The 16,987-nt window shown below is 36.0% G+C and overlaps 5 protein-coding genes across 5 annotated transcripts in view; 4 read left to right on the top strand and 1 right to left on the bottom strand.

Moving 5' to 3' along the window:
• The window catches only part of LOC134818229 (UDP-xylose and UDP-N-acetylglucosamine transporter-like), an 81,359-nt gene that overhangs the window by 45,404 nt on the left and 18,968 nt on the right, over window positions 1–16,987 (bottom strand). The window lies entirely within an intron of this gene.
• Window positions 1–16,987, top strand: part of LOC134818224 (mRNA (2'-O-methyladenosine-N(6)-)-methyltransferase-like) — a 99,572-nt gene that overhangs the window by 69,138 nt on the left and 13,447 nt on the right. Inside the window, exons 2-13 of the mRNA XM_063827696.1 lie at window positions 10,019–10,092; window positions 10,246–10,329; window positions 10,533–10,593; window positions 10,698–10,769; window positions 10,947–11,078; window positions 11,370–11,465; window positions 12,005–12,094; window positions 12,331–12,478; window positions 12,682–12,788; window positions 13,173–13,251; window positions 13,457–13,555; window positions 14,042–14,199. Coding sequence (XP_063683766.1) covers window positions 10,042–10,092; window positions 10,246–10,329; window positions 10,533–10,593; window positions 10,698–10,769; window positions 10,947–11,078; window positions 11,370–11,465; window positions 12,005–12,094; window positions 12,331–12,478; window positions 12,682–12,788; window positions 13,173–13,251; window positions 13,457–13,555; window positions 14,042–14,199 — 1,177 coding nt within the window. The 5' untranslated portion in view covers window positions 10,019–10,041. The remainder of the gene's footprint in view (window positions 1–10,018; window positions 10,093–10,245; window positions 10,330–10,532; window positions 10,594–10,697; window positions 10,770–10,946; window positions 11,079–11,369; window positions 11,466–12,004; window positions 12,095–12,330; window positions 12,479–12,681; window positions 12,789–13,172; window positions 13,252–13,456; window positions 13,556–14,041; window positions 14,200–16,987) is intronic.
• Window positions 195–3,251, top strand: LOC134818227 (uncharacterized). Its single transcript, XM_063827700.1, has 3 exons — window positions 195–583; window positions 797–867; window positions 1,156–3,251. Exons 1-3 carry the CDS (start codon window positions 211–213, stop codon window positions 1,738–1,740), a joined length of 1,029 nt encoding a protein of 342 aa, XP_063683770.1. The 5' UTR covers window positions 195–210; the 3' UTR covers window positions 1,741–3,251.
• On the top strand, window positions 3,387–9,831 carry LOC134818225 (U3 small nucleolar RNA-associated protein 25 homolog). Its single transcript, XM_063827697.1, has 8 exons — window positions 3,387–5,080; window positions 5,821–6,049; window positions 6,187–6,343; window positions 6,469–6,651; window positions 7,582–7,746; window positions 7,952–8,101; window positions 8,267–8,389; window positions 9,459–9,831. Exons 1-8 carry the CDS (start codon window positions 4,043–4,045, stop codon window positions 9,553–9,555), a joined length of 2,142 nt encoding a protein of 713 aa, XP_063683767.1. The 5' UTR covers window positions 3,387–4,042; the 3' UTR covers window positions 9,556–9,831.
• On the top strand, window positions 3,409–4,021 carry LOC134818664 (methyltransferase N6AMT1-like). Its single transcript, XM_063828304.1, has 2 exons — window positions 3,409–3,857; window positions 3,967–4,021. Exons 1-2 carry the CDS (start codon window positions 3,409–3,411, stop codon window positions 4,019–4,021), a joined length of 504 nt encoding a protein of 167 aa, XP_063684374.1.

Genomic DNA, 16,987 nt, shown 5'->3' with positions numbered 1-16,987 from the left:
TAAGGTAGAAAATGATACAGTGAATGATTTATGTTATCAACAGTGTTAAACCTTCTTTCTTTATAATAGCTTTTAAAGATTTGCTTGTTCATGTATCGATGTATTGTTTGCATCGATATTTGTTGTATTCCTCATGGGCAAAATAAGAGCTAACCTAATGATTTGATTATAAATTAACCAATACATGTATAATGTTTCAGCATCTATACTATGAAAGCTGGCGAAGTAAATGTTGCTGTTAGCGAGGAATCTCTCTCCCTTCCTTCAACATCATCACTCATTGAGAGGCTAATTGGGAACTTTCTCTACTCTCGAGGTCAAATTGAAAAGCCCATAGATCAATTAAGACAAGATAGCATCCCTGAAGTACAAACCAAGCTACAATATGCCAACAGATCTACTCCGTATCAGAGTAGAGGCAATCATTTGTTTGCAACTCCCTGTGTTCAGCTTGAGTCTGAAACTTTACCATCCAATGAGTCAGACTTACCTATTCTTGCAGACTTGGTCAGTGAATTGAGCCTTCAAGAAAATATTTGTTTTAAAAGGAATGAAACTCTCAAGAACACTGAATCTGTCCCAGGTTTGGTTCAACTCTACTTGTAAATGATTTATAAATCTCATAAATAAAGATATAACGAGGAAATGTTTTCATTTACAAAATTTTCAAATTAACTACCAATTCCCAAATCCAATGATATGTAATTTAATTTTTCTCTTGAGTTTTATGGACACTCAACATTAATTGAAGAGATCTACAAAAGATTTTCGATAATTATCCTATCTATATTTGCAGACACACCTCTCACTACAAGAACAAATGGTTACCCAGCACAACAGAGGAGGGTGCTTGGTAAACTGCAAGAGGTAGGACTAATATTCACTGCTAGTTCTTAACTTGATATTTTGTTAACAACTGACATTAAACATCTGTTTTTTGTTTTAGTTGTTACCCGTGGAGCTTTAAACGAAGTCATGACTGTATAGTACTTACGACTGTCTACAAATTACTTAAGCTGGATTTTGACCTTTTCAGACGGTGCTAACATGATTGAATGTTTAAATTTTTACCATACTGTATTAATTTGCAGATCAAAACAGTTTTGGTCACATTGCAACTGAAGCTACTGATTTTATCACAATCCAATCTCTCAGGTTTCAGTGCCACTTACACCTCAGCTGACTTTAAAAGAAAACAAGTCCCGTTCTACAAATAATTTTCTGATCGAGATTGTAGACCAAGTCCACACTCACATTCTGAATGGTTGGCATGTTCAACAAGTTATCATCCTGATAGGAAGTACAATAATGTCCCCTCGAGAGACCTACGTTATAGATATCTCATCTCTGAGAAGTGAGATTGAAGGGTCTGATGATGATAAAGGCCGCTGTCTGAGGAAAGTTATGCAATGTCTGTTTATAGAGCCCTTCCTCAGCGACTTACCTGCTCCCCTTGCTCCAACTAACTGCCATGTTGTTCTCAAGGTGGATAAAGCGACTGTTGCTGAGAACCCATCCTCCTTTTTTGTTCCTAGATTGCGATTTTATCTTTGTAAAAGAGGTTCAAGGTTCACTTTAAAAATCACGAACAAAGAAATAGCTGAGGAGAGTTTAGAAACTGTGTATATGTCTTCACCCAGACCTTTTAAATCAGTTTTCGGTTCCTCACCTGAAGGAAAAAGGAAAGCTGCTGGCCCAGCAAGCCGATCTCGGGACATTCTTGATACCATTACCTCATGAAATTATCTGCTGAAGCGAGGGGGGCAAATGGGTTGGTTAGAACTGTCTGAACCCCCATTACACTGTCCATTACACTGCCCATTACACTGTCCATTACACTGCCCATTACACTGTCCATTACACTGCCCATTACACTGTCCATTACACTGCCATTACACTGTCCATTACACTGCCATTACACTGTCCATTACACTGTCCATTACACTGTCCATTACACTGTCCATTACACTGTCCATTACACTGTCCATTACACTGTCCATTACACTGTCCATTACACTGCCCATTACACTGTCCATTACACTGCCATTACACTGTCCATTACACTGTCCATTACACTGTCCATAACACTGCCCATTACACTGCCCATTACACTGTCCATTACACTGTCCATTACACTGTCCATTACACTGTCCATTACACTGTCCATTACACTGTCCATTACACTGTCCATTACACTGTCCATTACACTGTCCGGGCCATTTAAAAATTACTGTTGGAATTGGGGGAAACATTCGATAATTTATGGTCTTTCTTACCAAATTATATTGGATCATATTAAGATAGTCAAATTGTAGTGATTTGTCGTTTCTAATAGAAAGTTTTGAACCAAGAAGCACAATAATAATAGGGATAATAAAACCTTAACTCTGATTTATCAGGGGTTTTATTTCCCCAAACTAAGCTTATTTTAAAATTCATGATACAGATAGCGACAGTCAATAGTTATACCAAAAGTTAAATTTACTGTAGCTTATTTATAAATTATTTCACTTCATAAATCGGTCTAAATTACGCAACCACGCAATTATCAACATGTTTCTGAGCTAATAATTATTTATTCGTTTGAAATCAGTGATAGTACGACATATCCTATTTTCCTTTTATAAGTTGTGAGATTTTAAATTTCTGTTGGAATTGGGGGAAATATTTACTTCAATGATTTATGAATATGATCTTTCTTACCGAATTATATTGGATCATAACTATATAAGATTGTCAAATTGTAGTGTTTATCTGAAAATTTCGGTGATTTGTCGTTTCTAATAGAAAGTTTGAACCGAGAAGCACAATAATAATGATTTAACTTATCTCTGATTTATCAGCGGTTTTTCCCCAAACTAAGCTTATTTAAAAATTCTTATAGATAGCTATAATAGTCAATAGTTATATCGAAAGTTAAATTTAGCTTATTTATAAATTATTTCACTTCATAAATCGGTCGAAATTAAATAACCAAATTTAAAAAAGGAATGCAATTATCAACATGTTTCTGAGCTAATAATTATTCATTCGTTTGTTCAACTTAGAAATCGGTGATAGTACCACATATCCTATTTTCCTTTTATACTGTAAGTTTTTAAATTTCTTAATATTCTATTTTAACATTTTAAACTGTATGTGTTGAAGTTGAAGTAAACTATTAATTTTCTGGTACAGTTTTCATATTTGGTAACTTTCTTAAGTTTGATAACATATTTAATAAATTTCTGACTATTCAACAGTAACTATCCAGTGTTTAATTCGTTTTAATCTAATGATCCAAATTACTGCTTCAACGAGATTGTTATTTTATGTGCTGATGATTCGAAATGACTGACCAAAAAGTATAATTATTGGGATATATATAATTATCACTGAGCTAACCGATATAAAAATACAGGATGGTTAATGTTTCCAACACCACTAACCCCTCATTTGAAGAGAAGTGAGTTCACCAGTGTATACCCACCTAGTGAGGACACATTCCTTCTCCTAGACTGTTTGGAAGAGTTCTACACAGCAGGAGATAACAACCACCCTCTCATTTCTCTTGAGATAGGTTCAGGTTCTGGTGTTATATCCACATTTGTTCAGGGAATCTGCCCTGAAACTTACTGTATAGCTGTTGATATCAACAAGCAAGCCGCTGAAGCTAGCAAAGAAACCTCACTTGTAAACAAGAAAGAAGTAGAAGTAGTGTGCAGTGATCTCGGAGCAGGATTATCAGGATTGTTTGGGAAAGTAGATCTGCTGATCTTCAACCCTCCGTACGTTCCTACTGAATCAGAAGAGGTTTCTAGTTCCGGTATTGAGGCATCTTGGGCTGGTGGTATCGACGGTAGAGAGGTTATTGACAAGTTTCTACCTACTGCGGCCAAGTTTTTATCACCAACTGGAATCTTTTTCTTGTTGGGAATCCGCCAGAATCGACCAGGGGAAATCTGTGAAATATCAAAATCGTTTCAGCTGTCTGGTTCTATTGTTGGAGAGAGAAAAGCTGGTATTGAAAAGTTGTGGGTGATCAAGTTTGTCAAAAGTAGCAATGAATGAGATCAGAGGTGGCAGAGGGGGAAGAGGTGGAAGAGGTGGAAGAGGTGGCAGAGGCGGGAGAGGTGGCAGAGGTGGCAGAGGTGGAGGAAGAGGTGGGCACTCCTTCAAACGGACGAATAAGTTGCTGAACAAGCATGGTAAAGCTTACCGTGGACAAGATCTCAAAAGTGACAAGAAACGAAAACGTGAAGATCAATTTGCACCAGATGAAAATACTCAAAATACGAAAGAAGATCAGCCCGTTATCAATCAACAAGACCATTACTCAGAACTGATAGGATCGCTGAAGAAACGACCGAGGGCATATTTTGAAGAGTTATTAGGTGGGAGTTCAGAGGGAGAGGAGAGTGATAAAGAGGGTGAGGATGAGGGTGAGGGTGAGGGTGAAGAGGGAGAGTCAGAAAGTGGGGCTAGTAATGATTCTGATGAGCAGAATGAGGATGAAAGTGATGATGAATCAGAGTCAGATGAAGCTGAGAGTCCAAGTGATTATCTCAAGTTAAACTTTGGATCTGATGTTGCATTAAAATACACAAAAGATGTGTCCATGACGAATGTTCCTCATACTCTCTACAGAGTTCAGAAGTCGACTAATATTTCGGGCAATATTTCAGAAATGAAAACCCCAGCTGATTTATCGAACTTGGGATTAGATCCCGCCTTAGTGAAACAATGGACGAGCACAACCAAACAGATCCATACTAAAGGTGTTATGAAGCCGGTATCCGCTGCAATATTCCCTTATATAGCAACCGGACAAGATTTTTTATTCACTGACAGTACGTTTGAGAATCAAGCTGAGCTTCTCAAGTTACTAGCATTACATACTGTTAATCATGCTTTGCAGACTAGGAAAACTGTTTTGAAAAACAACGCTAAATTGAGGAGCGACCCAGATGGGTTAGTGGATGCAATGAAGGATCAAGGATTTACCAGACCGAAGATATTGCTGCTGTTTCCTTTCAGAAATGTGGCACATAAATTTATTCATCAGGTCCTGAAGATAGCCTTGACTGGCTCTAAAAAGCAGGTGAGTTAACTTTTTTGATGGTTTTATTAGACGTCAATTCTATATAATTGTTGAATTTTTACCATTTTGTATGGTTTCTCACGTTATGCTGAGCTGTGTTACTAGTCGGCCTAGCTATCTTTTTGCTGATTATGCGCTTGCGAACATTGAAATTTTGACATTTCTAATGATGCGAGATACTCGCATAGTTTTTAAAGCTTTGTCCCTGATTCTTTGCTAGCAAATATTTATAATTTGCATTTGCTACAATAGTTGAAATAATTGGCCTCATGCGACTAAAAACAGCTGAAGTTGGACTTTCTGTACCAAACTGTACCAAAGTACAATATTTGGTACCAAGGCATTTATCTAGAGATCCTATTGTACGATTTTCTGAAGGGTTTTAAGAAAGTAAGATAGCTATTAGACTAATAATCTGTGTAAGTTTGGGCAAATTTCTATGTGCCAAATTTGAGATATCAGTTCAAACACAAGAAAATTGATCTCTCAATTTGATACAGTTTTGACGAAAGTCCTCCTGGAAAGTGACAGCTTATATATCATGTTTGTAACGCGCGAGGATCTTCTTGTATATCAATAACATTTGTTATCCTGGTGCCACTGCGCGCGCCGCATTGACTGACGCGACGCGCGTGTCATCATGTTCGTCGTGAGGGTGGGGCGTATTCAGTTTTTTTCAATGATCAAAATCCTTACGTTCAATTTGAGCGATACGACTTTATGATCAATGAACATTGCAGGTCAGCAATAAGAAGAGGTTTGAAGAGGAGTATGGGCCTGGAGATACCGAGAAACCAAATCTCTCAAAAGCTCTCTCTTATCAGAAGACTTTCCTTGGTAACAACGATGATTTCTTCACTCTGGGAGTTGCTTTCGCTAAGAACAGTGTCAAGCTATACACAGATTTCTACAATTCTGATTTGATTGTGGCATCTCCTCTCGGGTTACGGAGTGTTGTGGGGGCTCCAGGTAAAATGTTCTTACTTCTTACTTTTATCTCAACTTAATTTCAATTACAATTGGGGTATCTAGTGGAATAATAAAACAGATAATAATAGATAATTCCGTAGGAGGCTATATATTTCTAACAGAAGACCCCATTTCAGGCGATAAAGAACGTGATTTTGATTTTCTGTCCTCCATCGAAGTTCTGACTCTGTTCATGTCAGACGTGTTTCTAATGCAGAACTGGGAGCACCTTCTCCTTTGTCTAGAACATCTTAATCTGCAGCCTTCTTCACCTAAATATACTGACTTTTCTAGGTAAGCTCGCTTCTAATCAGCCTGCTGTTCTACTCATTTTGCTTAATTTAGTCTTTTCTTCTGTAGTTTTAACCTGCCACCCCCCCCCCCCAATTGTACACTATTAATAACATACTGTGTTTCAGGGTAAAACATTGGGCACTGGAAGGACACGGCAAGAACTTCCGACAGAACTTAGTTTTCAGTTCCCTGAGCTCTGCACAGGTGTCCGCTCTGTTCGGGAAAGAGTGCGTCAGTCACAGGGGTCTGGTGAAGGTATCTTCTCATTCCAGCAAGGATGTTCTCAGTCAGGTCCTCTATCCAGTCAGGTTGGTTACATTATCATGAGTAACAACACTCTTTATAAAAGGTTATAAGTCTGACCTTCTTAATTATAGACCAGCATCTTTAACTTGTATGTTTTGTAAAGTTTATTAACAGTTTGTTCGATCTTATGTTTTAGAATTTTTAGAGGACCTTATTTCGAAACACCAACATGGTTTTGTAAAAGGTAAATCTTGCCCTGTCAAATCTTTTAGAGACATTTGACATTATATTTGATTTAATAGATGAAGGTGCCCCTGTTGACTTCAGTAAAGCTTTTGATTCTGTTCCCCATTATAATTATCGCTTGATTAACAACGCTGGCAGAGCGGCGAATACGTGGTGATCTTATCGAAGCTTTCAAAGTTATTAGCGGTTTGGCCGATTATGGATCAGGTTTATTCAGAATGAGCAGATCCGGTTTTAATCTGGTATCAAACAGTAGATGTAGTAAAAATAGTAGTAGAATCTCAATAGTTCTTTTCTTCCGTAGAGAGTAAGACCATTGGATCAAACTTCCTCCGGACGTCAAGAGCTCAGAGACAGTTCTTAGTTTTAAAGTTAAATTAGACGGATTTAAGAAAGATATAATTTCTATGAGTTTTGTTAATGATAGTTATTTTTGAAATTTTTCGAATGAAGTTGTATGAAAAATTGAGGGAACCATGCTATTAATAAAGAAAAGCATAATGAATATCTTAGGTTTAATCCCCATGTTGCTAAGAAACGTTTTATTAACTTATATAGTAGTGAAAAGTATAATTAGGTAGATTTTTACTGGGTCTTTGAACCCAGAATGTTATTTAAATTTTAAAATTTTTGTAGAAATATTTGTGATGACGTGTGTGTCATTATTATTTGATTTGATTTTAAACAAGGATACCCTTATCAACCCCCCCCCCCCCCCCCCCCCCTTTCTTTATACCCTCTCTCAGGCAAGTTTTCTCCCGGATGAGGGAGAGGAAGGACGGGGAGGGTTTAGTAGATTATCTCACAACCGGGAGATACGATTACTTTGTAGATAACATTCTCCCTCGTCTGAGAAGCAGTGATATGACTAGCATCGTCATCGTCATTCCTTCCTACTACGATTATGTCAGGTAAATGGAACATTTAATTGTTGTTTCATCGCTGTCCGCAAAGTACTGCATAATTTTATAGTTTTATCGTCTTCTTGAGCAATATATGAAAATATACATATATTTGTATTTTATAATGAAGTTGAATTACCATATCCATAGAATTGGTGTGTCTTTATGAAATGTTAATTTTTAAGTAAAGGCCCCAATTTCTCTCCCATTTCAGAATAAGGAATTACTTCAAGAAGGAGAACTTGAAGTTCTCCCAGTTATCTGAGAACTCAACAAACAAACAGATAACAAATATACGAAGGGATTTCGCGGAGGGAAACGTTAAATATCTCCTCACAACTGAACGATTCTTCTTCTTTAAAAGGTGATTATATTGAGGTGTAATCTGTTAGACCCCAGCTACTAGTCTACTAGCTAGACGGTGCCCCCGGTAATACATCTCTGTTGCACAAATGAATGGGCTATTCCAGCAATAAATTTAAAGTCTCACTATTATCTTTATTATAATTTCCTAACGTTACCCCATCAGATACAAGCTGAGAAAGGTTGAACAAGTTGTATTCTACGAGTGCCCAGTTTATGCGGAGTGTTACACACACTACTTGAACATGCTGACTGAAGAGGGGGCTCTTTCTACTCTTCTTTATAACAAGTAAATTATTTATATTTAAACTTTTAGTACACGTTGGGGAACCTGTAAGCAGGTTTATCTTGAAATAAGGTACAAGTAGCGTAGGTAATGGTAAAAGCCACTGCGCTACTATCCCAGAGGTTGCGAGTTCAATCCCCGTCAGGGGCAGTTCTAACAAATCAAAAGGAACAAACTATGGTTTGCATAGCATAAAATGGTACAGGGTCCCTGACCTTGGCAATAACGCACGGAGGACACCAATAACGCCATCACAGACATGAGCTGAAAAGCTTACTCGGTTGTAGAGTGTAAATTACAGGGGATACTACCAGGGGACACATAAGCCCCGGGAAATGTAGACAATTTCGAATTCGAGTCAATCATGTTCGGAGACTTTCGGGGGAAAATAGTTATGTTATATGGAGAATGATTCTTCGGAATTTCGCTGGATTGTACAACTTTCGTCTTGGTAGATTCCAAACACAAGGAAATTTTCCTTCTGGTTGGTAATATACTCAATGATGGAAGTATAGTGTATTGGCTATGCCCCGCTTACTAGTTTAGCTCTTTCTAGTCCCCTGCTACACGGCATGTAAACAGGGATTGGCTAGTTAGAGGCGGTCCGTGTAGGCCTTACACTGTGCTTTCAGCAATACTCATATGTACTATAGTATAGGGCTAGACGCTCGTTCTTGTCACGTCATTAAAAGATAAGATAGTGGTCTCGAAATGGGTGCCCAATAATAGTTGGCAGCATTCTACCAGTACTCTATTTACATTGTAACACCCCCAGACCAGTACTCTATTTACATTGTAACACCCCCAGACCAGTACTCTATTTACACTGTAACAACCCCAGATCAGTACTCTATTTACATTGTAACAACCCCAGATCAGTACTCTATTTACATTGTAACAACCCCAGACCAGTACTCTATTTACATTGTAACAACCCCAGATCAGTACTCTATTTACATTGTAACAACCCCAGATCAGTACTCTATTTACATTGTAACAACCCCAGACCAGTACTCTACTTACATTGTAACACCCCCAGATCAGTACTCTATTTACATTGTAACAACCCCAGATTGGACGGTGAGAAGCTGGTAAGAGTAGTAGGGGATGAACAGTGCAAACAGCTCATCAACTCTCAGCAGTCTACCCACGTGTTAATGTCAGAGTAGAGTGTGTGTGTCTCACTCTCACTACTAGAGAGTGTGTCTCACTCTCACTACTAGAGAGATGGGAGCTTTATGTTTATCAGAACTTTCTAGAACTAGCCAGAATTTTCTAGAATATTATTTGATAGGTACCGGAATTTTCTTGATTTTTTAGGATTTTCCTTGATTTTTAGATACAGTTGCGGTATTTTTTCAATTCAACATCAGTGTAATGACTATCCGTAACACTAATTTTATTGGGGATGGTTTCTAATGTTTTTATCTCTTTTAACTTATTAACTTATTTTATTTTACTTTAACACAGCGTATCATCATTTTATCCAGAATATTTCCAAACAAAATTATCACCTTTTTCTCTAGGCCACTTATAGTTATGAAGTTTATGGATAAATGTATCGTCCAATTATGTTACTGTAATTAATTACTCTAGTTAATAATAATCACTAATTAATTTCCTCTTCTTTAGTTTTAGATGTTCAGTATAACTTGATGGAAGATAGTAAAGTCTGGTTTTGCCGATGGAGTGACAGGAAAAACAAAGTACGTGTTTTATCAACTTTATCTATTCATAGATCCGTCCGGGTTTGCTGGCAGTGAAATTAAGCAAACTATTAATTAAATAAACATTATTTTACCATTTTCATGAAACGTTAGTCTGACACCTTGTCTGTGTATATATTGTTGCTGTTTCAGGTATTTTACGTTAACATAAAAAATCGGAAATCTAGTTGGGTGAAGCCTGAGGGTTACCTTGAGACAGAAGATGAACTAAAGAAAGTTTGTATTTTATCCTTTGTTTGAGTAATGACAATGTGATCTTTTTGGAAAATAATAAAGTTAGGTTAAATTAAGTGTCCATCCTTCACTGTACCGTACCTTATATAGTATATACGTTCATTAAGGTAAATCGTTTTATCACCATCATTATATTTGTAGACCGAAGTAACGCAATATTTCTCCTTCATCTAAGATTACTTCAGATAGCAGAGTGGCAACTAACAAAAAGGAAACCTTCCTCTGAAACTGTACCCTTAAACGGAGGTAAAATTACTTTTACCTTAAATAGTTGTAATCCTGAGAAAAGGAACACGCAGTTTTGCCCCTTTTTAATGCGTATTTCGTTTTATTAACAAGCTGCTCTTCAGGTTCCAAACCAGACAAAAATACAGCAGAAGAAAAATTAGCACCTTTAGAGGGCAGACTTCCTCAATCTCCAGGTAGTGTTACCATAGTAACCAGTAAGTGTTACCATAGTAACCATAGTAACCATAGTAACCATAGTAACAATCTCCGGTTAGTTTTGATGCATTATTTGCAGTACCACGCGTAGATTTCTCTTAGAACACAGTTAAGACGGAAATATTTCAAAATTGAACAAATCGATAAATTCCCAGATCAGAAAAAGCGGAATAAGTCATCAAAAAAGCGGTCTCCAAAGCTATCATCTGAAGAAATCAGAAATATAAAGAAGATCAGGATGACATCAGATTCTATGGCTGATAAGACTGTATCGGATCCTGCAGGAGGTAAACTTCTCTTCGCTGCAGTTTATTATTTACAAGTTAATTTGCTTGGTTCTCTAATATAATACCGATTCTTTCGAGTAAGTCTAATGGGGGGGGGGGGGGGGGGGGGGGGGGCAAGTCTAATTATTCTTGGTGTTCCGTAACCAGTAACTCCCCAGTAACTCCGTTATTTCAGATATATCTGAAATAACGGAGTTGTAGTAGTGGTATATATATATATACTACTACTACAACATAACTTTATATGGTAGTGTTACCATATAATAAGGTAATGTTACCCTGTTATTTCAGACTACGTACAGGTATTCAGTGAGAAGAGACAGATATACTACTACTACAACATGAAGACTAAAATCTCTCAGTGGAAGAGACCAGCTTGTTTCCAAGGTAACTGCATGCTTGTTTCCAAGGTAACTACCAGCTAGTGGTAGGTGCTAAGTGGTACATGAGTTGTTGTGTGATTCTACAAGATCTGAACCATGTTTAATGTATATAATATGTTTATTGTATTTGTATTTATTGTATATTGTATAATGTATGTTACGAAATTGTATCTAGCAGTACTTTGTAAGATGTGTCGGCTATTGTTAACGTATAATACTAAGATCCTAAGTTAGTGTGCGCCATTATTGTGCAACTTGAGTGCAACACAGCAGCAAGCTCTCTTATTCTCCACATAATGTGACATTATAAGATTCTGGGATTTAATTTTCACTGGTAACGCTTACATTCTGCCATTTTTCTGGCAACTGAAGATATACGAATGTAAAGTTTTACGAAGGAGCAAACTCGCGTCTTAGGTTGCACTCATTCTTAATATGATAACATAGCTTTCTCGTTGCCTCTGACTTGGATAGATTTGTTTGACATGTTTTCGTCGGGTAGTGATTTAGAATCGTTGATTTCCTTACTTTACTTAAAAACAGCTGCCGAGACGGAAAAAGCTATCGAGAACGCAAACCTGAAGAAATCGGAGATTTACAGGAACGGCACATTGAACAGCAACCTCAATGATAGTTAGTAGTCATGATATTTAAATAAATTGCTTAGCTCACATTGTAATTGCAATTTTAAGGTCGTGATTAATAGTCATTCTGCAATTTGAATTTGTAATGGATGATCGCTGTTTTTGTTTAGGTACCACAATATTTATTCTCTTCAAGATTTTATTTGTTCATGATTTAGCTGAGTATAACGGTACAAAATGCGTTTTCTGACAAGTTGATTATCCTTATCTAAATTGCGCAATCAGGTGTTTTATCAGAAGAAGAATTAGAAGAAGAAGAAGAAGAAGATCATGAAGAAGATGAGATCCTCTCAAAATCCACTCTGAATGTTGACGCGCCGTGTTTTGAAATGACGTCCACACTTAACGTCAACGCTAAACCTTTCGTTCCGAGGTGAAATTTTAAACTGCCTTTCGTTTCTGCCTTTACAGGTTCTATAATAAATGTGTAAGAATTGATTTATCCTCAAATAAGTAGGTTGTTATGACAAGATTGAAAAGTTTGTTTCGGCACTTGACAGCGATACTTGCATTAAATTGGTCAATTGCTGTCACTTGATGTCCACATAAGGTGATATTAACTACTAAACTCCTCAGGCCTCTGGAGCAGATAAAAACCCTGTCGTGTAGCGATTTGTCTCAAACCGAAAAAAAGACAGAAGATGATTCGTCCATTGAGGAGCCGAAAATGCGCAACCGAAACGGTAACTAATATAATTATCTTATTTTCAATATCCCGATTTTAATGTGGGGAGGGTCTCGATATTTTGGACCGTGGACATTAATTTTATTGTGTCCTATAAAAGACGACAGTAAGACCTACCTGATGCAATACGGATCCTGACTAAAGTTACGGGTTTTGAATATTTATATTTCTATTAAAAGCGCCATTTTCAATCGCGATTCACCAAAAATTATCATTTTTGAAACTTCAATCCTCTACTCTTCCTAAAGATCTCATGGGATCGTTATGAAAATTGGCAGGCACAAACTAGGCAGTTTATTTCGGCACAGAAACCTAAAAACCTAGGTCTATTTCTCCAAGAGACTTATGTTTCGCTTTGTCAGTGATGTTGAAAAATTTGCAGGTAAGAGAAGAGTGATCCTAAGTAGGCGTAGTGATCCAACTCCGAATAGAAAACTAGCTGGTTCACCCAACCATGTCAGGTATGCTGTTCTGTCTGTTATCGTAGTTGAGACCCTTTGATGGAACACAAGTAACTCCTTATATTAGTTAGCTCGCGTAGTTAAGTTAGCTGGGTATTATTCTTGTGCCAAGTGTTTTTTCCAGGTTGATATACTTTATTATATTCATGAAATTCTCTATTTTTAATGATAAATGACCTCGTTTGTTTACATTACGTTTGTTTAGATTGCCCGCAAAAGAGCGCTTGTCTCTGTCAGGAGTGAAACCAGGAAGAAGTGTCCACGATAGACTCGGTATCAGGACTCCAATATGTGCTCCTGAACCGTGAGTAATCAGAGTAATTAGGTTAATTAGGCTAATTAGGCTAATTATGCAATTATTTAATTATTCAATTATGGTAATAAGTTAATCTGAGTAATTAATTAGTTAATTAGGGTAATTAGTTAATCTGCGTAGTTAATTAATTAGGGTAATTAGTTAATCAGGGTAATTAGTTAATCTGAGTAATTAATTAATTAGTATATTTAGTTAATTAGGGTAATTAACTGAGGCTTGTATCTTAAATTGGCCGATGTAAATCTTAGCTCCTTCTAATTTAACAAACTCTGGAGAGTGGAGATGCGTCAGCAGTCATCATCATTGCCACTCTCCATTCATTACACAAATTATGGGATTCTTAGCTTCCACCATTTTCCCCGATCATTGCAAAAATAGCCATTGAGGCAACTTCAACTGTGAAAATCATGTAGCCAGTTCTCTCTTGCAGGTTCCTGTTGAGTGAAGTAGAAAGTAACGTGTTCTCTTTTCCAGGTTCCTGTTGAGTGAAGTTGAAAGTAACGTGCTGGTTCCGGAAGTAGATCTGATCAGATTATCAAACCCTCCCCCTCACCCTGACTGTGAGATTCTGAGGTACTCTGAAGTTCAGGCTCTCAGACAACTCTTCTCCAACCTCTGTCAACACAAACTTGGTTTGTTTATTTGTTATGTTACTTACTGTCTTACCTCTGGTTATACTAAATTACCTTGTTGTTGTTATTTACTGTATTACCTCTGGTTATAATTAGTTACCTTGCTGTTGTTATTTACTGTATTACCTCTGGTTATAATTAGTTACCTTGTTGTTGTTATTTACTGTATTACCTCTGGTTATAATTAGTTACCTTGTTGTTGTTATTTACTGTATTACCTCTGGTTATATAATTAGTTACCTTGTTGTTGTTATTTACTGTATTACCTCTGGTTATATAATTAGTTACCTTGTTGTTGTTATTTACTGTATTACCTCTGGTTATAATTAGTTACCTTGCTGTTGTTATTTACTGTATTACCTCTGGTTATACTTAGTTACCTTGTTGTTGTTATTTACTGTATTACCTCTGGTTATACTTAGTTACCTTGTTGTTGTTATTTACTGTATTACCTCTGGTTATATAATTAGTTACCTTGTTGTTGTTATTTACTGTATTACCTCTGGTTATAATTAGTTACCTTGCTGTTGTTATTTACTGTATTACCTCTGGTTATACTTAGTTACCTTGTTGTTGTTATTTACTGTATTACCTCTGGTTATAATTAGTTACCTTGCTGTTGTTATTTACTGTATTACCTCTGCATCTGGTTATACTTAGTTACCTTGTTGTTGTTATTTACTGTATCACCTCTGGTTATAATTAGTTACCTTGCTGTTGTTATTTACTGTATTACCTCTGGTTATACTTAGTTACCTTGTTGTTGTTATTTACTGTATTACCTCTGGTTATAATTAGTTACCTTGCTGTTGTTATTTACTGTATTACCTCTGGTTATACTTAGTTACCTTGTTGTTGTTATTTACTGTATCACCTCTGGTTATAATTAGTTACCTTGCTGTTGTTATTTACTGTATTACCTCTGGTTATAATTAGTTACCTTGTTGTTGTTATTTACTGTATTACCTCTAGCTCTGGTTATAATTAGTTACCTTGTTGTTGTTATTTACTGTATTACCTCTGGTTATAATTAGTTACCTTGTTGTTGTTATTTACTGTATTACCTCTAGCTCTGGTTATACTTAGTTACCTTGTTGTTGTTATTTACTGTATCACCTCTGGTTATACTTAGTTACCTAGTTGTTGTTATTTACTGTATTACCTCTGGTTATATAATTAGTTACCTAGTTGTTGTTATTTACTGTATTACCTCTGGTTATAATTAGTTACCTTGTTGTTGTAATTTACTGTATCACCTCTGGTTATAATTAGTTACCTTGTTGTTGTTATTTACTGTATTACCTCTGGTTATATAATTAGTTACCTTGTTGTTGTTATTTACTGTATCACCTCTAGCTCTGGTTATACTTAGTTACCTAGTTGTTGTTATTTACTGTATTACCTCTGGTTATAATTAGTTACCTTGCTGTTGTTATTTACTGTATTACCTCTGGTTATACTTAGTTACCTTGCTGTTGTTATTTACTGTATTACCCTCTGGTTATACTTAGTTACCTTGTTGTTGTTATTTACTGTATCACCTCTGGTTATTTAATTAGTTACCTTGTTGTTGTTATTTACTGTATTACCTCTGGTTATACTTAGTTACCTAGTTGTTGTTATTTACTGTATTACCTCTAGGTTATACTTAGTTACCTAGTTGTTGTTATTTACTGTATTACCTCTGGTTATATAATTAGTTACCTTGTTGTTGTTATTTACTGTATTACCTATGGTTATATAATTAGTTACCTTGTTGTTGTTACTTACTGTATTACCTCTAGCTCTGGTTATACTTAGTTACCTTGCTGTTGTTATTTACTGTATTACCTCTGGTTATACTTAGTTACCTTGTTGTTGTTATTTACTGTATCACCTCTGGTTATAATTAGTTACCTTGCTGTTGTTATTTACTGTATTACCTCTAGTTATACTTAGTTACCTAGTTGTTGTTATTTACTGTATTACCTCTGGTTATATAATTAGTTACCTTGTTGTTGTTATTTACTGTATTACCTATGGTTATATAATTAGTTACCTTGTTGTTGTTACTTACTGTATTACCTCTGGTTATACTTAGTTACCTTGTTGTTGTTATTTACTGTATTACCTCTAGTTATACTTAGTTACCTAGTTGTTGTTATTTACTGTATTACCTCTAGTTATACTTAGTTACCTTGCTGTTGTTATTTACTGTATTACCTCTAGCTCTGGTTATACTTAGTTACCTTGTTGTTGTTATTTACTGTATCACCTCTGGTTATAATTAGTTACCTTGTTGTTGTTATTTACTGTATTACCTCTAGTTATACTTAGTTACCTAGTTGTTGTTATTTACTGTATTACCTCTAGTTATACTTAGTTACCTAGTTGTTGTTATTTACTGTATTACCTATGGTTATATAATTAGTTACCTTGTTGTTGTTACTTACTGTATTACCTCTGGTTATACTTAGTTACCTTGCTGTTGTTATTTACTGTATTACCTCTGGTTATACTTAGTTACCTTGTTGTTGTTATTTACTGTATCACCTCTGGTTATAATTAGTTACCTTGCTGTTGTTATTTACTGTATTACCTCTAGTTATACTTAGTTACCTAGTTGTTGTTATTTACTGTATTACCTCTGGTTATATAATTAGTTACCTTGTTGTTGTTATTTACTGTATTACCTATGGTTATATAATTAGTTACCTTGTTGTTGTTACTTACTGTATTACCTCTGGTTATACTTAGTTACCTTGCTGTTGTTATTTACTGTATTACCTCTGGTTATACTTAGTTACCT

The sequence above is a fragment of the Bolinopsis microptera genome, chromosome 7 (assembly GCF_026151205.1).
Source record: "Bolinopsis microptera isolate Bmic1 chromosome 7, MBARI_Bmic_1.0, whole genome shotgun sequence".
Classification (NCBI taxonomy): Eukaryota; Metazoa; Ctenophora; class Tentaculata; order Lobata; family Bolinopsidae; genus Bolinopsis; species Bolinopsis microptera.
Note: the sequence above shows the minus strand (reverse complement) of the source record. Positions and strands in the feature narration are given on the sequence as shown.

What these genes read in the sequence shown, in the direction of transcription:
- LOC134818664 (XM_063828304.1), top strand. Translation starts at nt 3,409, where the DNA reads ATGTTTCCAACACCACTAACCCCTCATTTGAAGAGAAGTGAGTTCACC. An exon ending in GGTAGAGAGGTTATTGACAA is followed by an intron (nt 3,858 to 3,966) that starts GTTTCTACCTAC and finishes AAATCGTTTCAG; the next exon opens with CTGTCTGGTTCTATTGTTGG.
- LOC134818227 (XM_063827700.1), top strand. Translation starts at nt 211, where the DNA reads ATGAAAGCTGGCGAAGTAAATGTTGCTGTTAGCGAGGAATCTCTCTCC. An exon ending in GAACACTGAATCTGTCCCAG is followed by an intron (nt 584 to 796) that starts GTTTGGTTCAAC and finishes CTATATTTGCAG; the next exon opens with ACACACCTCTCACTACAAGA. An exon ending in TGCTTGGTAAACTGCAAGAG is followed by an intron (nt 868 to 1,155) that starts GTAGGACTAATA and finishes CCAATCTCTCAG; the next exon opens with GTTTCAGTGCCACTTACACC.
- LOC134818225 (XM_063827697.1), top strand. Translation starts at nt 4,043, where the DNA reads ATGAATGAGATCAGAGGTGGCAGAGGGGGAAGAGGTGGAAGAGGTGGA. An exon ending in TGACTGGCTCTAAAAAGCAG is followed by an intron (nt 5,081 to 5,820) that starts GTGAGTTAACTT and finishes TGAACATTGCAG; the next exon opens with GTCAGCAATAAGAAGAGGTT. An exon ending in TCCTACTACGATTATGTCAG is followed by an intron (nt 7,747 to 7,951) that starts GTAAATGGAACA and finishes CTCCCATTTCAG; the next exon opens with AATAAGGAATTACTTCAAGA.